General features: G+C 42.2%; 1 protein-coding gene across 1 annotated transcript; it reads left to right on the top strand.

Moving 5' to 3' along the window:
• The first annotated feature begins 218 nt into the window (after positions 1–218).
• On the top strand, positions 219–15,391 carry LOC135518636 (cholesterol 7-desaturase nvd). The gene is made up of 7 exons (XM_064943788.1): positions 219–706; positions 10,621–10,809; positions 11,056–11,234; positions 11,420–11,545; positions 11,808–11,927; positions 12,431–12,607; positions 12,986–15,391. Exons 1-7 carry the CDS (start codon positions 277–279, stop codon positions 13,145–13,147), a joined length of 1,383 nt encoding a protein of 460 aa, XP_064799860.1. The 5' UTR covers positions 219–276; the 3' UTR covers positions 13,148–15,391.
• Positions 15,392–21,865: the final 6,474 nt, after the last annotated feature.

The raw sequence follows: 21,865 nt of genomic DNA on the forward strand, positions 1-21,865 counted from the left end.
TTTTCCAAGGCGCTCTGCCTCACGACAATAGCCTATAGAACATTTATGCCACGCCGGACAAGACTACAGTACGACAAACTATTAAATCAGTCTTTTTGTGAAGCCACACTGCCGATCTGGCACAGGAACCAGTGCGACAGCGCTGCAGTGGCCGGAACCGGAGGAGAGGTTTTCATGGTGACGCGGCTGTGACAGACCGCCAGAGGGTGGCAGCCAGGGACAAACACCCGTGTGCTCTGTCTGGAGATCTCCTTATAGGCTAAATAACACGAGAGGATGGAGGGTCAAAGCATGTCTCTACTCGGCAAGATGATGGCAGTTATAGGGATAAGCGTGGTAGCAGGTCTCATCGTGCACGTGCGAGACCCGTTGGACTCAATTTTAGGAGGTGGATACCCGGAGCTGTGGAGGAAAGCGGGACTGGTAGGTGCCCCAGCCCGGGCCGTGGCTTGCATCTTCGCCGGGGTTTCCCTTCTTGCTATGGGCTGGCTATATAGACTACTGTTTGCCCCCCTGGAACTGCTCAGAACTCCCGACGAGGTTGGATACATTGCCGAAGACGGTCGCTCCCGCGCTCAAGCGGCAAACGAAGTGCGTCGGAGACGGAAAACTGGCGAACTGCCACCCGTTTATCCCAACGGCTGGTATCGAGTATTGGATTCTCACATGCTGGAGCGAGGGGATGTCAAGAACGTCACTGTTTTAGGTATTTACAGCGCCACCCACTACAATACAGACAAACCAACAACACATTCGATTAGACGACAATATGTCCGTCTCTGAGATCAGCAAATAATTTGTGCATATCTACATGTTTTTTTTTTGCAACACACAGTGTCTCAGTAGTGCACCTCACAGTTGAATTAAAGGCTATGCATCATAGGATAACAATAGCCTGTCTCACTCCAGATTGTAATACATGTGCTTGTCACGTCAGGCAGGACAGTCCAATAACGAATCCAGGTGGAGATGTTGACAATGCACCTGTCCTTGTTTAGGTCTCCCTTCTCTCTCACTTTTTCTCGCTGTGTAATGTATATCCACTCATGGAAGAAAAAAAACATCCTATTCAGTTGATGTTAAATAAAAAATATGTAGCCTACCTGCAATTAACAATCCAATACTCCTCTGACTCACATTTCCTGTGTGAACATTGTCACATCAAAAAGATACACCACGATGTGCATAGGCCTACCAAATAGTGTCCTACCAACATGATTAGGCAACTTTTGAAGCATGATTTAAGCTTACACCATTTGTATACAAAGTCTCATATTACAACATAAACAGTATAGGTGCCTAGTTATGATCAGGTAAGTCAGATGATGTTTAAAAGTCATTCTTTCAATTAAAGTATTTCCATTAGGCCTATTTGAAATTATGGAAATTCTACTGTGTATAAGAAAGGGACTACATTTGGTCGTATTCTCTAAAGTTCAGCTTTGGCTCATTTCCTTAGGTGTAATAACACATGCAGTTCAGTTCTATTGACTGAACACCTGATTTTGTATTACAGTACATTTCCTTGTCTCAGCTCTATATCCACTCACTGAGTGATGGTGGTTGGAATAGGGAAACAATAGAAGCACCCTCTTTAGCATGGACAACCTGGGGTTCCAAGATCCACACAAACTATGGACTTTTTTGTACTCTCAAGTATGCATAGTTTGTTGCCTCGTGCTGAGTGCCTGCCACCAAAAAGTCAGCTGGTGAATGTGTGGAACACTGAAGATGAATTTGTATATGAAATCAGTCACATTTGACATGCACTAATCAGTACATGTGGTTTTGTATGTAGCCTACTGAACATATTTGCATGTCCTCAGAAAAGATGCAGTCACAAAACTGTACAAAAAATACTAATCCCCATGAGGAAGACATTATACTGATCATCTATTACCATGTAGAGAACACTATAATGATACACCATTGACATTCTCTTCCTCATATTCTTTTTCTTCTTTGGGATGCCCTCTTTCTCTGGCTGCCTGCTACTCATAGCTCTATCATGGGATCTAATCAGTAACCTATTTTAGCCAAAGAAAATATAATGAATAGCATTGTAACAGTAATTAGGTGCCTGTTTGACCAAACACAGTTATGCATTGAGATTCACTGTCCTTTACACAGACAAAGCTGTAAAGAATAGTCTCTTAGGCAAATAATATCTAGGCCCGAAGGACTAAAATAACTTCTGAAAGGAATTCCATGTATTATTCTGACTCCGGTGACATCTGTATTGCATGATCCAGTCAGCACATTTGTAACCCTGTGTGATATGAGAGAAATTAATGTGTCATCGGTGTCTCCAGACAATTATATAATAGATTATACTCTCTAATTAGTCACAGAAGTAGGTACATTAATGCAGAAATTTTTGGACATATTTGGACAAACAGGGTTCAACGCCTATTGTGATTGGATTTCTAATCATTACTCAAGAATTAGGTTCTACTGAATAATTATTAAAATAATTACACAACATCTTTTAGCTGACTGCACTCTGCCCATTTTGTCTGCCATTTCTCTGCCATCATCTTGAATTGGTTTCAACTTTGAATATGTGACATCTTTAGAACCTGCCAAGGCAGGTCTCAACAATCCAACATAGATACATATCATTGAAGATTGTTTGATATGCGCTCACTGTTGACATTTCAATGGTCATTGTCTTTGCCTTGTCAATGCAATGCCTCACCTGTTCATTGTTCTTCATGTGCAGTTAGACGTAGCCAAGCCAATTTGCCAGAAGAAACCCTATATTGTTGGAAGGACCATTTTGGTTTTGTGTTGCCTGCCTGCCTTCCTTTAACCAAGGGCCATTGAACAGTTGAAGACTTGGCTGCTAGGAAACATTTAATCTGAAAAGACAACCTCCTTATTGTTTACTGGGACCTGATCACCATCAATGTGTGTTTGCTTCAGCATCCTGGAGGTGGATGCCATGGCCACTAATATTTATTTTAGTTACTCCATTATTTCATCTGAAACTGCTGTGTGTCTCTGAGGTCTGTGCTTACTACAAGGGTGATGCAACCATTTTCAATAAATCAAGCAGAAGGCCCAAGTGTTGGTTTTGTTGCACAAGCCTCTGCTGTGTGTCAGGCCTGACAACACACCTTAGCTGCCCCGACCTCCAAAACTAATGCTCTTCACACACCAATGCATTGTGAGGCTGACTACTGCTATTCAAGGCCCGAGATTAGGCTATTTAAGAATGCTCGTCGAGTGGGTGACATGAATTAAAGTCACACAACCTGTCCAATAAAAACAAGTTCTTGGGTGAGACCCACTGATTCGCTAAATCAAATGTTTTTGTTATCCTGCAATGTTTTCTTTCTGCAGACACAAGAGTTGGAAAAGTCTTGTTGTGTCAAACCTCAAATTAAACTCTTGGCCCTCCACTTCAGTGCTATTTGTATTCATTCACATGTACAGTACGGACAATAAATTAAGATTAATGTGAGACCAGTACTGTTGAAGTTTTGACCATCCAAATATTATTTTTTTAATTTTATTTATTTTTTTACATTGGAGATTCTTCCATCTCTCCAAATTCCCTTTTGACAGTGTTTACTGCCATACTGGGAAAAATGGCTGATTTTGGAATGATTTATCTTTAATTATCTGTCAGCAAGAGTTGATCAATCTCCCCCTGTTATGGAATTAATTATTCTCCAATTCTCCCCAGGCACGTTATTCTACATCCCCCCCCAAACACAGTCTCATGAGAGTAACTGGAGGAATATGCTGTAAGGGCCTGATTCTGACCCGAGTTAAGTCTCATGAGAGTAACTGGAGGAATATGCTGTAAGGGCCTGATTCTGACCCGAGTTAAGTCTCATGAGAGTAACTGGAGGAATATGCTGTAAGGGCCAGATTCTGACCCGAGTTAAGTCTCATGAGAGTAACTGGAGGAATATGCTGTAAGGGCCAGATTCTGACCCGAGTTAAGTCTCATGAGAGTAACTGGAGGAATATGCTGTAAGGGCCTGATTCTTACCCGAGTTAAGTCTCATGAGAGTAACTGGAGGAATATGCTGTAAGGGCCTGATTCCGACCCGAGTTAAGTCTCATGAGAGTAACTGGAGGAATATGCTGTAAGGGCCTGATTCCGACCCGAGTTAAGTCTCATGAGAGTAACTGGAGGAATATGCTGTAAGGGCCTGATTCTGACCCGAGTTAAGTCTCATGAGAGTAACTGGAGGAATATGCTGTAAGGGCCTGATTCTGACCCGAGTTAAGTCTCATGAGAGTAACTGGAGGAATATGCTGTAAGGGCCTGATTCTGACCCGAGTTAAGTCTCATGAGAGTAACTGGAGGAATATGCTGTAAGGGCCTGATTCTGACCCGAGTTAAGTCTCATGAGAGTAACTGGAGGAATATGCTGTAAGGGCCTGATTCTGACCCGAGTTAAGTCTCATGAGAGTAACTGGAGGAATATGCTGTAAGGGCCTGATTCTGACCCGAGTTAAGTCTCATGAGAGTAACTGGAGGAATATGCTGTAAGGGCCTGATTCTGACCCGAGTTAAGCGCACGTAAATGGAATGCAATTTCCTTTTTATCCACTCTTCTCTCTATGGTATTCTGACCTTGAATTTAAGCATAAGAATAGCTGTTTGCCTGCTATTTGTTTATAAATGAAGGTGTGGCGGAGGTGTGTCTGCAGATATGCCGTATTCTGACCTTGACTTAATTCCCTAATAATTTCACCACTTTTACGCATGAGGAAACCATGAATAAGGTCTAGCAAAACTACTGGTTCCAACTGTAAAACGCATCTGATAGAAATAACACCATTCTCCATGCACTGTGATTTACAAATTGTTAAGAGCTATTGATAAGAGCGAGGTAAATGAGTAATCTGTTTGGATAAAATAATTGTACATTTTATGTGACACTTGTTTTAGATCTATTTGACCTTATAATCACTGGAGACATGTGTAACCAATCGTATGGCAGCAAACTGAAGCATATCAACATAACAACTTTTAGTAGAGTTTATGAAATGCTGTGCCATTATACAGAATTGAAATTGTTGTGCATTTTAACTTGTAGGACTGGGCACTCTCAAATGTCATGATTATAGGCTACCAGGACTTTTTTGGTCTCCTATTTTCTATCATGTTAAATATTAGCCACTATCTGTATCGACTGTCAGTTGGCTTAATAACCACACATATTCAACTGCCAATTTACTGTTAGTTCCCTTCAGTTGGTATAGCTGTCACGTTCTGACCTTAGTTATTTTGTTATGTCTTTGTTTTAGTATGGTCAGGGCGTGAGTTGGGTGGTTTGTCTATGTTAGTTTTTCTATGATTTGGTATTTCTGTTTTTGGCCTGGTATGGTTCTTAATCAGAGGCAGCTGTCAATCGTTGTCCCTGATTGAGAACCATACTTTGGTAGCCTGTTTTTCAACCTTGAGTTGTGGGTGATTGTTTTCTGTTTTGTGTCTACACCAGACAGGACTGTTTCGTTCCGTTCATTCTCCTTTGTTATTTTGTTTAGTGTTCTCGTGATAATACATTATCAATATGGACACTTACCACCATTGGTCCGATATATCTTACTCCTCGTCAGAAGAAGAGGACGAACGTTACAATAGTCTACATTAGCATTCAATTTAATTTGATTGTTGTGTTAATCTTCATTTACTTCTTCTGTAAACACAGTCGTGGCCATGTGGTTATTGCTGAGGATCATTAGTAAAAGTTGATCATGTAAAAAAAAAGGATGCAAGTAAGCTAATTAAATCGTTAGTTAGTGCAGTCAGTAGGCGAGGGTATAGCCTACTATTGTACACTATTCTCCCTGTTATAATTTTATGTACACTAATCTTCCAACATTAACCTGGGTCTAAGAACTGAATGTGGCAATTGTCAGAATGAAGCAATCCACCATTTTCGTTCTTTCATACGTAAAGGCTCTCCAAACCAGTTAATGAGTTATACTGTAAATACTTTCCTAAACCTAAATAATCTCCAAGATCAGAGTATTTTAAAACTACCAACTGAAACGGACGAATATGCATATGTAACCGATGTGAAATGGCTAGTTAGTTAGCGGGGTGCGCGCTAATAGCGTTTCAATCGGTGACGTCACTCGCTCTGAGACCTTGAAGTAGTTGTTCCCCTTGCTCTGCAAGGGCCGCGGCTTTTGTGGAGCGATGGGTAACGATGCTTCGAGGGTGGCTGGTTCGAGGCGAGGCGACGGAAGCTATACTGTTACATATATATGGTCTCTCAAGTCGGTCGACAAAATTCTAACTAAAAAGGTACCCCGTTTTAAAGGGATGTCTTAAGATAAATGTATTGAACCTTTTTGAATGAAAATTCCACTAGAAAATATGTTGGCCAGCAAGTGAATGGGATTTCAGCGGTTGAATGAAGCTTATTCAGAGCGCGCAGGGTTGCCACACCTGTAGAGCGCATAACGCTACTGAATAAAGTCAATCTGAATACCGGATACTGAAAAGTGCGTCGGAAAGGCGCAAATTCCTAAATCGGAATCAGTCCCTAAAAGCATTACAATTTCTATGGTCACAAACCATGACGAGTATGCACATGGGAATGTTAGGGAAAATAGATATTGGACTGATGGAGGAGAAACTTGACAACTGCTGATGACTAGGTGACACCTGGTGATTCAGGGTAACGTTACAGTGCTGCCATGTCTGTATCACACTTCCCCAAAAAATATGCATGCCATTTTGTGATAACGGTTACGACAAATGACATGGCATCCGTGTGAATTTATAGCTAAGATATTATTTATATTACGGCACCACGTATCATTTCACGCTACCTCGACTTACTCCATCGTGACATCAACGACAAGATGCTCCTTATTTGACTGCAGTTAGCTGCAATCATAGACAGATGCAGCCTATGATTGTTGAGTCCGGGCAAATGTTGCAGCCAAACGGCTTCAAATAGGGTGATTAGCCTAGCTAGCTAAATGACAACACTATTAATTCTAGAAGTAACGACTCTATTGCTTAATTCAGAAAGTAGACTTCACCTCCGTGTTAATCTATAAGCATTATCTCGCTAACTAGCTAGCCAACATGCGTTGTTTCTGACATGCCACAATTCTGCTTACTTTACATCTGACATATCTAGCTACTGTAGCTAGATAATGATGGTTTACAGTGACTCTACGCACACCCACTCACATACAAGCTGCTGCTACTCTGTTTATCTTATATCCTGTTGCTGACTGTTTATCTTATATCCTGTTGCTGACTGCAGAACAAAAATATAAACGCAACAGTCAATTGAAATAAATGCATTAGGTCCTAATCTATGGATTTCACATGACTGGGAATATAGATACACATCTGTCAGATACCTTTAAAAAAAATGGGCCTCACAATGGGCCTCAGGATCTCATCATGGTATTTCTGTGCATTCGAATTGCCATTGATGAAATGCAATTGTGTTTGTTTTCCATAGCAGATGCCTGCCTATACCATAACCCCACACCCACCATGGGGCACTCTGTTCACAACATTGACATCAGAAAACCACTTGCTCACACAACGCCATTCACGTGGTCTGCGGTTGTAAGGCGGGTTGGACATACTGCCAAATTCTCCAAAACGATGTTGGAGGCGGCTTATTCCACATTAAATTCTCTGGCAACAGCTTTGGTAAACATTCCTGCAGTCAGCATGCCAATAGCAAGCTCTATAAAAACTTGAGACATCTATGGCATTGTGTTGTGTGACAAAACTGGCCTTTTACTGTCCCCAGCACAAGATGCAGCTGTGTAATGATCATGATGTTTAATCAGCTTCTTGATATGCCACACCTCTCAGGTGGAGGGATTATCTTGGCAAATGAGAAATGCTCACTAACAGGGATGTAAACAAATTTGTACACGTGTTGTATACGGCACATGTGACTAATACAATTTGATTTGATTTGAATTTGAGACAAATACTGTTTTTCTGTGTATGGAACATTTCTGGGATGTTTTATTTCAGCTCATGAAACATGGGACCAACACTTTACATGTTGCAGTTATCAAAGACACTCAGTCAGTAATTTAAAATACTTTTCTGACCAACTGGACATTACTTTAGCCAATCTCGGCCTACTCCTTCTTGCCTACTCCCGTCTATAGGTTTCCTACTAGGTTCAAAACAATATCAAATAAACTCTGTGGCTGTAGCCCGGTCAAAAATAAATCACTCACACACTGCCTTCTGGTGCAGCCAGGCAGTCAATGGCTCAATGTTCCAAAACTATTCACCTGAATCTACGTCAAGCCTGGACAACATTCTATTTCATATTGTCATGGTGTGTGTGCAGCCCAGAAGTATATTTAAGCAATAAGGTACAAGGGGTGTGGTATATGGCCTATATACCACAGCTAAGGGCTGTTCTTACTCACGACACAATGCAGAGTGCCTGGATACAGCCCTATTGGCCATATACCACAAACCCCCAAGGTTCCTTATTGCTATTATAAACTGGTTACCAATGTAATTAGAGCAGTAAAAAATAAATATTTTGTCATACCTGTGGTATACTGTCTTATATACCACGGCTGTCAGCCAATCAGCATTCAGGGCTCGACCCACCCAGTTTATAAAATCGATTATATCTCCAATTTACAATGTTGGATGGAAAAAAAAATAAGTGACACATCAGATTCATACACTACTCATTATTGTTGTTGTTGTTTTTTAAGTGAAACATGGCCTTTACTCGACTCAGTAAGCATATCATTAGTCAAACACATAAGGCCTATTGGATTGATGCTATCTTCTCTTTTGGAGCCTCTCTAGTTTCTCTACTTCCCCACATGGATTTATCGAGATCCTCCTCTCTTTTTCTCTCCCCCTTTCTCTGTGCCAGTTTTCCAGCCACCAGTAAGAGCCTGTCCCAGATTCTGCTGACCCAAATCAACATTTGTCAGTTCCGGTCTGTTCATTTATTTTTGTTGTTGTGGTAAATAGACACCTGTTCCTGAAATCTGTCAGTCCAGTCAGTTTCACCATTTTATGCAGTACACAGTCAGACTAGGACACTCTTCTCAGTATATCTCAGTCAACATTTGCACACTCTCTAATTCTGTCCCGGCCTGCAGACAGTGTGGTTGCAGTCACGGCCTGCTCTACCTATCTGCTGTCATTTGGGCGGCAGGGCGTTATCCCGGTTTCCGAGGGTTTAACCGGGAGGACCTACTCATTGCCTAGCGTTGCCAGGGCCGCTGAATCCTATCCTTAGTGACAGTTGGGCGGCTTTAATCTGAAGGTAATCTTAGCTCCGTGGGGTCACAGTCAGGAGCTAAGCCAGCTAGTTTGCTGCTTGGCCTCTGGCCCCGTATCCAATCCCACACTGTCTCAATCTGACGGCTCACTATGCAGTGGGCCGTGGCTTAGTGTGGTGTACGTGCTTGTGGTATACGTGCCTGTAGCTTCCTGATCGGTCCTGTCCAACTTAACTATATATACTGTAGGTCGCACATACAACACACCCGCCCTTCTCTGATGCAGTGACACAGTTTAGGAGACAGGGGTCATACCTCAGATGAGCATTTAACACAGACTTTGTTGAGAATATGATTGTGAGAATATGACATAAATGGCATTGTCTCACACCCAGTCCATTCTTTTCATTTACTGTACTGTTAAGCTTGCCAACTCAGACCAAGCTCTTTCCAGGAAATGAAATAGGGCCTTCAACATGGTTTACAATTGAAAGAAAGTGTACCAAACGCAGATGTTTACAATTGTTTATATTTATTTAGGTAGCTATTTATTTAATATCCTAGAATAGTTTTAGTGCTTGCCAGGAGGTACAGGTTGGTTACAGAAGAGTTCAGGCCAAGCCAGGTGGGTTAACCCTATGGATACGGTTGTTGTTGTCCTGAATACATTTTTTACTAGGGACACTTATGGGATTTTTATGAATAATGACTAAATGATGTATACATTTAAAGTAGAATTATAACGAACAGAATTCTATCCTGTTTGATAAAGAATGCTTGCACATAGAGGAAGTATTATCAAACAACTTGAGACCACAGTGAAACAAACAACAGGAAAGATGTCTGGTCCCCAACCAGGGAGGGGAGAAACCGTTGGGCTTGCAGTAGATTGTGTAGCATATGTTAAACAATATGTATGTTTTGGAATGGAATTGAAAAGCAGCTTTGTCATTGTCTGAGAGGAGGAGGGACATTTATGACGAAATGAGAGGTATATAAACCAATGTACATGAAATGATGGGCAGAGCTCTCGAGAATAAACGCTATTGACTAATTTGGTGGCTGGTCTCTGTCCATTTTATGCTAATAAGAACCTTACAAATTCTTAGAAACTGACAGTGTTTTAATTGAATTGGTTAATGAACACATAGTTACTAAATTCATCTAACAGACACCCAGTGAATTTAAAGAGAAATGCAGCCTTTTCAGAGATTTTTTTAGTTGTCCTTCAAAGAAGTAAAATGCTCATTCAATAAATTAGGTGTCTTCACATTTATGTGTCTTAATTGGCTTTAAGTGGATATTTCAAGTATTTTATTATAGTAGTCATCTAATTTTAAGACCCAGCTCCTCACAGCTTACTTTTGACCTCCTTTCCCAAATCTGTTTTCCTCCCAGGTGAGCAGGTGGCAGTGTTCCGGGGCACAGAGGGCAAAGCCTATGTGGTGGATGCCTACTGTCCACACCTGGGGGCCAACCTGGCAGTGGGGGGGCGTGTGGTGGGGCAGAGCATAGAGTGCCCGTTCCACGGCTGGCAGTTCCGGGGGGAAGACGGAAAGTGTGTGAGGATCCCCTATGCAGAGAAAGGTGAGAAGCCAAGACCAACTCAATGTAATGTAATTTAACCATGTTTATAATGTATCCAGCTAAAATAATGTGGGGTTTTTACTTCTGTCAACTGCAATCTATCGTGACAGCCTAAACATTAGTAGCTGATTTGATTCTGGGTGCCGAGATTGTAAACAGTGTAATGTCTTACATTTTAAAAACAGATTGATTTGTCATTTTGCGCAATACAATGAATTTGTTTATTTTCCCCCTGTGGATCGTTAGTGCCAGAGTTTGCTAAGGTACGCTGCTGGCGCAGTATGGAGACCAATGGTCAGGTTCTGGTGTGGTTCCACTGTGACGGAGAGGAACCTGGCTGGACAGTACCAGAACAGGGGGAGATCACACGAGGGGAATGGGTCTACCGGGGCCGCACTGAGCACTTCATCAACGCACACATAGAGGTCTGTTGTCTGTTGTAGATGTATGTGTGTGTGTGATAAGAAAAAGTCTTCATTTTATACTTGTATATTTTTTATTTACCATATGATAACTTTAGGTCAATGTGTTCTTTAGTAAATCCTGAAGACTTTGTCTTATAAAGAGAAAGTCTACTGTGCCTTTTCCTCTCTGTGACTGCCACCTGTAGGAGATCCCTGAGAATGCAGCAGATATTGCCCACCTGGCCCACTTGCACACACCAGGCATTGTGAGCGGGGTTGACTTGCGCTACACCAACAGCAAGACCTGGGAGTTTGTGAGGCACGACTGGAAGGTAAGGACTTCCTGACCATGTGACCTTACCACTCTGGGCCCTACTTATATATACTTTTAGAACTACAAATACTTGATTGTGTGTGTGCGTGCGTGCGTGGGTGCGTGCGTGGGTGCGTGTGTGTGTGTGTGTGTGTGTGTGTGTGTGTGTGTGTGTGTGTGTGTGTGTGTGTGTGTGTGTGTGTGTGTGTGTGTGTGTGTGTGTGTGTGTGTGTGTGTGTGTGTATTAATATGTATATGTATATATATATATATATTTCCAGGTGCAATGGGAAGCTGAGTCTGAGCCCACTAAGCACTGCTCCCAGATGCTGGTGAAACATGCCCTGACTGTGTTTGGTCGCCACTGGCCTCTGCTGGACATGGATGTAGTGGCTCGACAGGTACAGATAATCACAGACAGACTAGATAGTGTTTAGAAAATTGTGACCCTGAGGTGCTGAATTCAGTCATAAAACACAGCTGAAGTCATCATTGTCAACAAGTGTGTCAGCCAAGACCACCCAGTGCCAAGACTGCTCTTGGTTTTAGCCTCTCCGTCAGCTGAGATATATATCACCGTCTCAAAGGAATAAGCTTACCATTCAGACAGCTTTGTCACCTCTTGTTTTCGCTTCACTGTGCTTTTGGATTTGTGTATACATGGCTGCATCCAAACGAGCTGCCTCAGTCACTATGGTGACGTTGAACAAGACCTCTGGCTGCAATTAACATTCACCTTAGTATTGTATCAATAACAGTGTTTCAGTCTGATGTGTCCAGCACCATAAATCAACTACGTTTTTTATGGATGGTCCATTTAGCTCTGTCCAGAATTGTGTCTACTCTATGTTTAGTACATGGACATGATGTGTATGTGTCAGTAATATATGTATGTGTGTTCCAGGTTGGTCCAGGGGTGGTGTTCCTGCTGTTCGACCACAGTTTCCTGGGTCGGGGTGTGATCATGCACTGTGTGACGCCCGTGGAGCCTCTATTGCAGTGTGTGTCCCACACCATCTTCTACCAGAGCAACATCCCCCCACTGGTGCCCAAGTTCATCCTGAGGGCAGAGTGCATCCAGGTACCATGTATCCCCACCATGTTGCCCAGCTTACTCCTACCCTCAGACTCTCGTACACACGTTGTAACACACAGGAACTGTACTGTACAGCCAATGATCGAACTGTTCTCAATGTGGTACATCATATTCCAAAACCATGAATATCATGCATGTCAATTCATACAGATTATTAGTATCCTTAATAATATTAAATGCATCATAACCTGGTGAATATACAGTATGGTAGAATACATGGTAGACTTTGAAATTTGACTTATAAAAAGTCACTCGTTGGCAGTTTTTTGCTTTTTATGTGAACATTCTTGTCAGATTGATCACCACTTATTTCAGGTTTTGATATAACTAACCCCTTGTTGTTCTGACTGGTTTATGTCCCAGTTTGAGCGGGACGTGATGATCTGGAACAATAAGAAGTACATCTCTAAGCCCCTGCTGGTGAAGGAGGACTCTGCCATCCAGAAACACAGGCGGTGGTTCAGTCAGTTTTACAGTGATAACAGCCCTCGGCTGCGCTACCAGCACAACACGCTGGACTTCTGACCTCTCACACACTGAAAGAAGCACAGGAAAGCCAAACGAGGTACTGGTCCAAAAACACCTTCAATGTCCAAAAGGTATTCAAATATAAAAGAGAAGAGGACACCCTTGGAATTTAACACCAGAAAATTGTTAGTCTTTTGTAGCAGCCAGTCAGCTCTTTCATGGTTAATGAATTGTGGGGTCTTGTGATGCAAACCAGCTGTAGTAAAAGCAGCATTTGTTATTGTTTTGATAACTGAGCATCAACCAAGCGCCCAAAGGGACTCTTATTCTACCAAAGCCCCGAAGTCGTGCTCCACATTTTCACTTAATTGGACTTCCGTAGCAAGACAAAATGCCGGTGGGAGGATTCATCTTCTCCCCTTGTTATATTTCAAACAAAGCAACTGAATGCCCTCACATCTCCCATCAGAGTTGTACAGGTGTAAAAAGAGACCAGACTATCTTTGGCCAGTTCAGTGTACGAAATGAACACTCTCCTGTGAGAACTTGGTGAGATTCGCTCTGGCCTCGTTTAAGTGCCTAGCTATAGCTACTCTGGGATCCTATAGGATTGATGGGACCTGAGGATTGCTCCCTTTTCACTCATCTTTCTTTTGATTTATTCTGACGCTCCTGGCGTCTTCAATCCAGCTTATCCACATCTCAATCGTACAGGATTCAGCCCATATTCCTGTGAAGAAACACCAGAACCAACCAATATGAATAGATTTACCAGAATTGCCGAGCCTTTATTGTAGCTGATAGTGAGAGTCTATACTGTGTGAATAAACAGGAATGTATTGGAAACCGGTGTGCTGTCTGTACATTGTTATATGATTCCAGCAGGCTTCAGTTTGATCTCTGTACCTCCTGGCATTATAGACCTGTGACTACCATACAAAATAGGTCAGTGTAAAAAAACATAACTTGCTATAACTTAAAACATGTCATTTCTTTTCAGCCTAAGTTCTCAAGGAGACTCCAAATCGGGCAATCATGACTTGTGAGGACATCACTGTGTTCCAAAATGAGTGCTTAAAGCATTAATGTTTAATGAAAGCTGGCACCCAGCCCCAGCTTCAGGCCCTTTCAGGAGTTTTTGTGTCCCCTGGAGAATATCTTAAAGCTCAGTTGCTGATTGACCCTGCCAACTGATAGTGGTTCCCTCACGTTACCCCTGAATAGATTATGCAGTTCCTTTGTACTATGCACCAGTGCAGTATATGATGACAGTACTGGAATGTTGGTACCAGGTAGTTACCAATATGTTGAATTTGAATCGTTTGAAATAAGTATTAGAAAGTATCTAAACCAGGTGGAAACAGTAAAATGAAGTACTACCGCACACTGTGTAGACATGAGGATAACAATTATAGTCAAAGGTCATTACTCAAGACAGTATGCAGAATATATTTACATGTGGATCGCTTATTGACAAAGCCATTTTGACAAAGCATTTAGCAGAGATGTCCTATAAGAAACTCAGTGTTGTTGTTTGTAGCTTGTTCTTTCTCTATTACATAGCCGTGAGTCCCATTTGTGATGAGGAAAGGCGGGGTTGTCCAAGGAGTTTCATGGCTTCATACCGCAGGTGTGCACTATATATGTACTCAAATGTAGCAAATATCATGTGGCAATATTGTTTGATTGAGTTGCTTCGCGCCAGACTTAAAACATTCTCCCTAATGAGAAAAGCTGTGAGAGTGTTAACAGGGTGTTACTGTGCTAATGATACAGGACATTATTACCATATTAGTGCTTTGTGACTGTGCAGGTCTATACAGACCATTGGTACGTACTTGCATTATATGATGCTGTGTTGCTGGCTGTACTCTGAGATTGCTCCTAAGAGCTAGATTCTGTCTGCACTCTGTGACAACAATGATGCCATTAGGTTGTACCAAATACTGTACATGTCTGTCTGCGCTGATGGAAGTGTGAGCATAATGACCTGCAAATGAGTGTACTGGTAGCGCTGAATGTGCTTTGTGACTGTGTTGATGTTCTGGGTCAGGGGTCAGGATTAGTGTGACTGTTCTAACTGATCCCAGTTGGCCCTTTATGGCCAATAGTCACAGTTACCCCAAAGTGGGGACGTTGGTTTAGAAAAATGATTAGCAAAGGTAGAATAGCACAATAATACGTGTTTAACCCACCTTTCTTCATATGACACAGCAGATTTGAAAGATTATTTTTTTGTAAATGCATTGTCTAGAAATGCAGCATTTATGTAAATCAGCAGAATAAACATATTCAAATCTATTGTGTTTGCTCTTGCATTATTGCAGTTGTAGACAAACTCTTCTAAAGCAATATGTGTTGAACTGAGTGGAATGCTCAGTGTACTGCTTGGCCACTAGCACTTCTGGAAACTTGGGCTTATCACTGTGAAAGTGCTTATCGAGGTTGGTTTCGCTGACAGAGAGGCTAGCATTACGTCAACACTACTGCCTACTTTCACATTAGGTCAAGCTTTGTCCAGGTAGAGTGTTGTGACTGAACTTTCTTAGCTAAGAGATCTGGGTTGTACATGCCACTGGAATTCTGCTCAGCCTAATCTGAAACTTGACACAGAATACTGTTTAGTTTTATCTAACAAAATATGGATGGAATAGCGGGTGACCTTGAAACGGGGCAAGCAGGGAACGACGTGACACATGAGGAAATGATTTGTTCTGTTGTTGGAGCAAGGTGTCCTGCAGTGTTAAGTATGGTTGAGGAAACCAAGGAGGTAGAGAAGGAGAGGGACCAGGGAGAGGATGGCTCAGTGAAAAAGCCCCTGCTTCTACAACAGCATGTCCTGGGTGAGGTCGAGCAAATTCGCAGACCAGTCACCCAAACAGGGCCAGCGGATGGGGCTGACCAATATACATCTGTTCAACAAGAGCTCCATTTTGACAACACAGAGCAGCCTCAAAGCAAAGGGACAAGTGTCGGGAGTCCAAGAAATAGCGACAACCTAGGGGACAATGAGTGCCCCATCTGCAGTGAACTGTACGACTCTCAGGGAGACCATCGGATGGCATTGTTGAACTGTGACCACACATTGTGCCATTGCTGTCTGGCCACCATCCTTAAGCGTGCAGCAGATCCTAGCCGGGTGCAGTGCCCCTTATGTCGACAGAAAACTCCTCTCCGTCACTGGGAGATCCAGAGGATGCAGGAGGATATGATGTACCACCAGGTCAGTAGCTCTGAAAGTGGACTCATCATCACAGACAATCTGCCTGAGACCATTCCAGCCCCACGACTCTGCTTCGCCATGGAACAGAGGCTGCAGACTCGCATGGAGTCAATATTGCTGTGTGGATGCTGCCTGTACCCTCCTCGTCTGATGCAGATGATGAGGCAGATGCAACAACACTGTCGATGCTGCTACCTGATATTCCTGGTGCTTCTCTTCCTGATGGAGATGAGCTGTCTGCTGGTTGTCTTCCTTCCTGTTATTGTGCTAGTGTTGTTATTCACTCTAGTGAAGTAGATAGTTGGTTAATCTATACACATGAATCTCCTCTAACATCCATTGTATTTCATTATTTATAACAGTGTTGTCTGTTTTACCAATGGGCCTTTAGTTTTACAATCATCAATGAACCATGTGTTTCTCTTAAATTTCTCAATAAAGGAGGAATCCTCCATGGACCTTGGCATAATATTAGACTGGGATTGAGTGATTTTACATAAAGGATACAAATGAACAGTGGAACACACTTCTTGGAAACATGGTGAAACTGCATCCATCTAAGGATGAACAAGGTCAGAGTGGCTTAAAAATAGCCTAAACTATTTCAGTGCCTCTCTTGCAGTGTCTGTGCCTTCTGTTTTCCCTCTGTCCTACTTTAGCAGTTTGGATATCTTCTACTGTGTGTTCCTCCTGTTTATTCCTAGCCACTGTAGTCCAGCTTGTTGTATTTTCATGATATGTACCTGGATGTTTTCAATAAGACTGAGTTGGTAAGAAATCCCGGTTTTAGATGCTTGATTGTTCTGACATTTAAATTGCGTCAATTACACTACATGTCACCTTTTGAATTATTTATTTGTTTAGTTCAACTCCGAATCAAACAATCAGTAAGTAAGCCACCTCTTTTCCATTAAAGTATATGTAACGGATGTGAAACGGCTAGTTTAGTTAGCGGTGGTGCGCGCTAAATAGCGTTTCAATCGGTGACGTCACTTGCTCTGAGACCTTGAAGTAGTAGTTCCCCTTGCTCTGCAAGGGCCGTGGCTTTTGTGGAGCGATGGGTAACGATGCTTCGAGGGTGACTGTTTTTGATGTGTGCAGAGGGTCTCTGGTTCGCACCCGGGTATGGGCGTGGGGACAGTCTAAAGTTATACTGTTACATATACATCTACTAAATTAATGTTTTCTGACGAACAGAACAGGAATACTGCCGCTGGGACAGGGCCACAGAAAAAAAGGGAGAACTGCTCATCAGTAATTTATGCAGGAAACACATCAGACATGCATCTTCAGAAGGCACGCTTAGGCAACCCGCCTCTATGAATTATAGTACTCTTATTTATGCTAACATATTGACAGCAGAAGAATGCTTTACTCCCACCTCTCAATCAACTAATGTGGCTAAACGGTCACAGAACTTGATGAACACACTCTCATGTAGATTAACTTAGCAATGCAAAGGGACGCTGGTGCAATACTTTTCAGAATGTTATTTTAAAGGTGTACTGTTCATTATTGGTTCCCCACCTGAAAGGAGTACCTGTGTTCTGCCACTACTGATTCACATTGCAACATGTAACTAAAGGTTATGGCTGGCATACAAATAGATTGCTGCCTGTGTAAGTGTTAGTGTGTAGGAGGGACGTGTGTGTGTGTGTGTGTGTGTGTGTGTGTGTGTGTGTGTGTGTGTGTGTGTGTGTGTGTGTGTGTGTGTGTGTGTGTGTGTGTGTGTGTGTGTGTGTGTGTGTGTGTGTGCGTGCGTGCGTGCGTGCGTGCGTGCGTGCGTGCGTGCGTGCGTGCGTGTGTGTGTGTGTGTGTGTGAGAAAAAGAGTCCTTCCACTGTGTAGGTGGTAAGTGTATGTATGTACTTGTCTCCGTGTGGGTGGATGATCGTGTGTGTGCATGTGAGAACTCTAGAGAGTGTGTGTGTGTCTCATTGGAGTGGAATGAGACTCTTGAGTCTGTTTGCTTGTATACGTCTGTTCTCCGCCAGTGCACATCATTATATAACGGCTGCATTGCAGGCTGGCCCTGCTGTATTGATGTGTGAGTGGTGGGAAGGTGGGTGGGAGGGAGGGAGGGAGGGAGGGAGGGAGGGAGGGAGGGAGGGAGGGAGGGAGGGAGGGAGGGAGGGAGGGAGGGAGGACACTAAGGGCTACTACAGGAATCCAGCAAACAAGAGTCCTTGTTGCTGTTGGCCTTCACTCTGAGTGGCTCTCATTAGGCAGCGTTTAACACACACCCACAGCGCCACAGTCTAACAGCTATCCCAGAGCCACAGCCATGGATAGTCATACTGTATATCTATATGGCTCTGAGCTATCTGAAACCAGTCCTGCTGTTAAATTGTTCTATTCTTGACACCCGTGTTATGAAAGGTTACTTTATATGACGTATACAGTAAATAGTTATTTAAACCAATCGAGAAGCCTGAGGCAGGGGTAATGTCCCTCCCCCTTTAAGATGTTGTCATTGATCTGAATACAATTTCATACTTAAGAAATCTATTGAATAAATTAATCCTACAGACGAAGAACCATATGTACTAATAGTTGTGTTTCCATTCCTGAGGAAACCACACACTTCATAAAAGGGCAATGTGTTTACTATGCCTAATTATGATACAGTGCATTCGGAAAGTATTCAGACCCACTGACTTTTTCCACATTTTGTTACTTTACATCCTTATTCTAAAATGTATTAAATGAAAAATGTTCCTCATGAATCTACACAAAATACCCCATAACGGCAAAGTGAAAATAGTTTTAAAAAATACCTTATTTACATAGTTATTCAGACGCTTTGCTATGAGACTCGAAGTTGAGCTCAGGTGAAACCTGTTTCCGTTGATCATCCTTGAGATGTTTCTTCAACTTGATTGGAGTCCACCTGTGGTAAAGTCAATTGATTGGACATGATCTGGAAAGGCACACACCTGTCTATATAAGGTCACACAGTTGATAGTGCATGTCAGAGCAAAAACAAAGACACGAGGTCGAAGGAATTGTCCGTAGAGCTCCGAAACAGGATTTCTTTGAGGCACAGATCTGGGGAAGGGTACCAAAACATTTCTGCAGCATTGAAGGTCCCCAAGAACACAGTGGCCGCCATCATTCTGAAATGGAAGAAGTTTGGAATCACCAATACTCTTCCACCCAGCCAAACTGAGTAATCAGGGGAGATGGACCTTGATCAGGGAGGTGACCAAGAACCCGATGGTCACTCTGACAGAGCTCCAGGGTTCCTCTGTGGAGATGGGAGAACCTTCTAGAAGGACAACCATCTCTGCAGCACTCCACCAATCAGGCATTTATGGTAGAGTGGCCAGATGGAAGCTACTCCTCAGTAAAAGGCACATGACAACCCGCTTGGAGTTTGCCAAAAGGCACCTAAAGACTCTCAGACAATGAGAAACAAGATTCTCTGGTCTGATGAAACCAAGATTGAACTCTTTGGCCTGAATGCCAAGCGTCATGTCTGGAGGAAACCTAGCACCATCCCTATGATGAAGCATGGTGGTGGCAGCACCATGCTGTGGGAATTTCTTTCAGCGACAGTTACCGGGAGACTAGTCAGGATCGAGGGAAAGATGAACTGAGCAAGGTATAGAGAGATCTTTGATGAAAATCTGCTCCCTAGCCCTCAGGACCTCAGACTGGGGCAAATATTATCCTGTGCAGCAAAGCTCTCCATCCATCCTGACAGAGCTTGAGAGGATCTGCAGAGAAGAATGAGAGAAACTCCCCAAATACAGATGTGTCATGCTTGTAGCATCATACCCAAGAAGACTCGAGGCAGTAATTGCTGCCAAAAGTGCTTCAACAAAGTACTGAGTAAAGAGTCTGAATACTTATGTTAGTGATATTTACGTTTTTTATATATATATAAATGAGCAGAAATGTCTAAAAAAAATGTTTTTGCTTTGTCATTATGGGGTATTGTATGTAGATTGATGAGGGATAAAACAATTTAATAGAATAAGGCTGTGACCTAACACAATGTGGAAAAAGTCAAGGAATTTGAATACTTTCCGAAGGCACTGTATATCATCTCTAGCCTATTTGTGTGCCTCTCATAGAGGGCCATCTCTGCGTTCGTAATTTAAAATTCAGTAGACAGTTTGATCAATTGTGACCTCATTTCCAAAATTTCTCTTTCATTTGAAAATATATGTGCACATGACATTTACATTTGCTAAACACACAACAGGGCTCACAGATTATTTCCTGCTAAATGAAAAATTCATTGACTATTGATTAAAGGAGATAAAACAGATTAGATTTAACCACTAATCATCTGGTTTATAAACAGCCCATCTCTTTTACAACCCTAGTTGACCTTATGCAGTGAGGGAAAAAAGTATTTGATCCCCTGCTGATTTTGTACGTTTTCCCACTGACAAAGAAATGATCAGTCTATAATTTTAATGGTAGGTTTATTTGAACAGTGAGAGACAGAATAACAACAACAAAAATCCAGAAAAACGCATGTCAAAAATGTTATAAGATTTGTCTGGGAAACATGTGGGGTTTAATGTGGGCAGAAATATGATAGGCTATTGGCAGGCCTACATTCCAATTGCAATGGCATTTTGTCTAAATGAACCTAGGCTAGGCTACTATGCTTGACCATAAGGTCTTTTATGTTCAGTAAATGTGTTAGGTAATATAAATTTTCTGAAATGTAACACTGTGGAGAGAGAGAGGCTTGTTTCCTAGGTTACCAGGATGGTTGAAAATTTGCTTAGCAAGACGGATATTCTTGTGCCTCACATGGTTACTTGGACACTTGGTTCCCTCTCTCCATTCAGACATTTCAAATGACATTACCCGACTCGACAAAACATCTAGCAAGTATAGACATCTGTCAATACAAATTAGATAAAACGACACATTCATGTCACACTTTTGGAATTAGTCAAGATAAAATAGTTTATTCGACACTAATTTTAGATACAACTCAATAAATTATTCAGGCATTTTTATCTCTATATATCCCCATGTCAGGGACTTGCAGTAGACAAGCGTCATAAAAGTACTGTGGTTATGTTGGAGCGTTGGAGGTTTGCAAGATTTGCGAGGTTGAAATATGGATAACATGGTTACATAATTGATTGGATGTTTGGATGTAAAGGGGGAGGTGTAACCTAAAATGGGTGGTCCTGGTCCACCTGGGTATGTGGAATTATGTTGATTTACAGTGCGAGCCAGTTCAACTGAGACCGGCGACCCATTTCAGCGCAATGAGCATGCAGGCTCGGGTCCATCTACTCGGTGCGCTGGAGCAATGCGGTTGGAGAAAAAAAAATCACACATTGGAATCATCTGGTTCACTGGATTATTGAGGTGTCAATTTTCATTGACACCTCAATTATTTTTGTTCTGACACACAAATGTTTTCTTGATTGTCATTGATCCCCTAATCAAATTCTAAGATGCGTGTCCTATAATGAATAACATCATTGATGAGATGTTGAAAACAAGATACATTTATGTTCTGTGTTTAGCTTCATTTGTTTTATTTACTTTTCATTTTAGCAGCATAATGTCAAC

The sequence above is a fragment of the Oncorhynchus masou genome, chromosome 28 (genome assembly GCF_036934945.1).
Source record: "Oncorhynchus masou masou isolate Uvic2021 chromosome 28, UVic_Omas_1.1, whole genome shotgun sequence".
In the NCBI taxonomy this organism is placed as follows: Eukaryota; Metazoa; Chordata; class Actinopteri; order Salmoniformes; family Salmonidae; genus Oncorhynchus; species Oncorhynchus masou.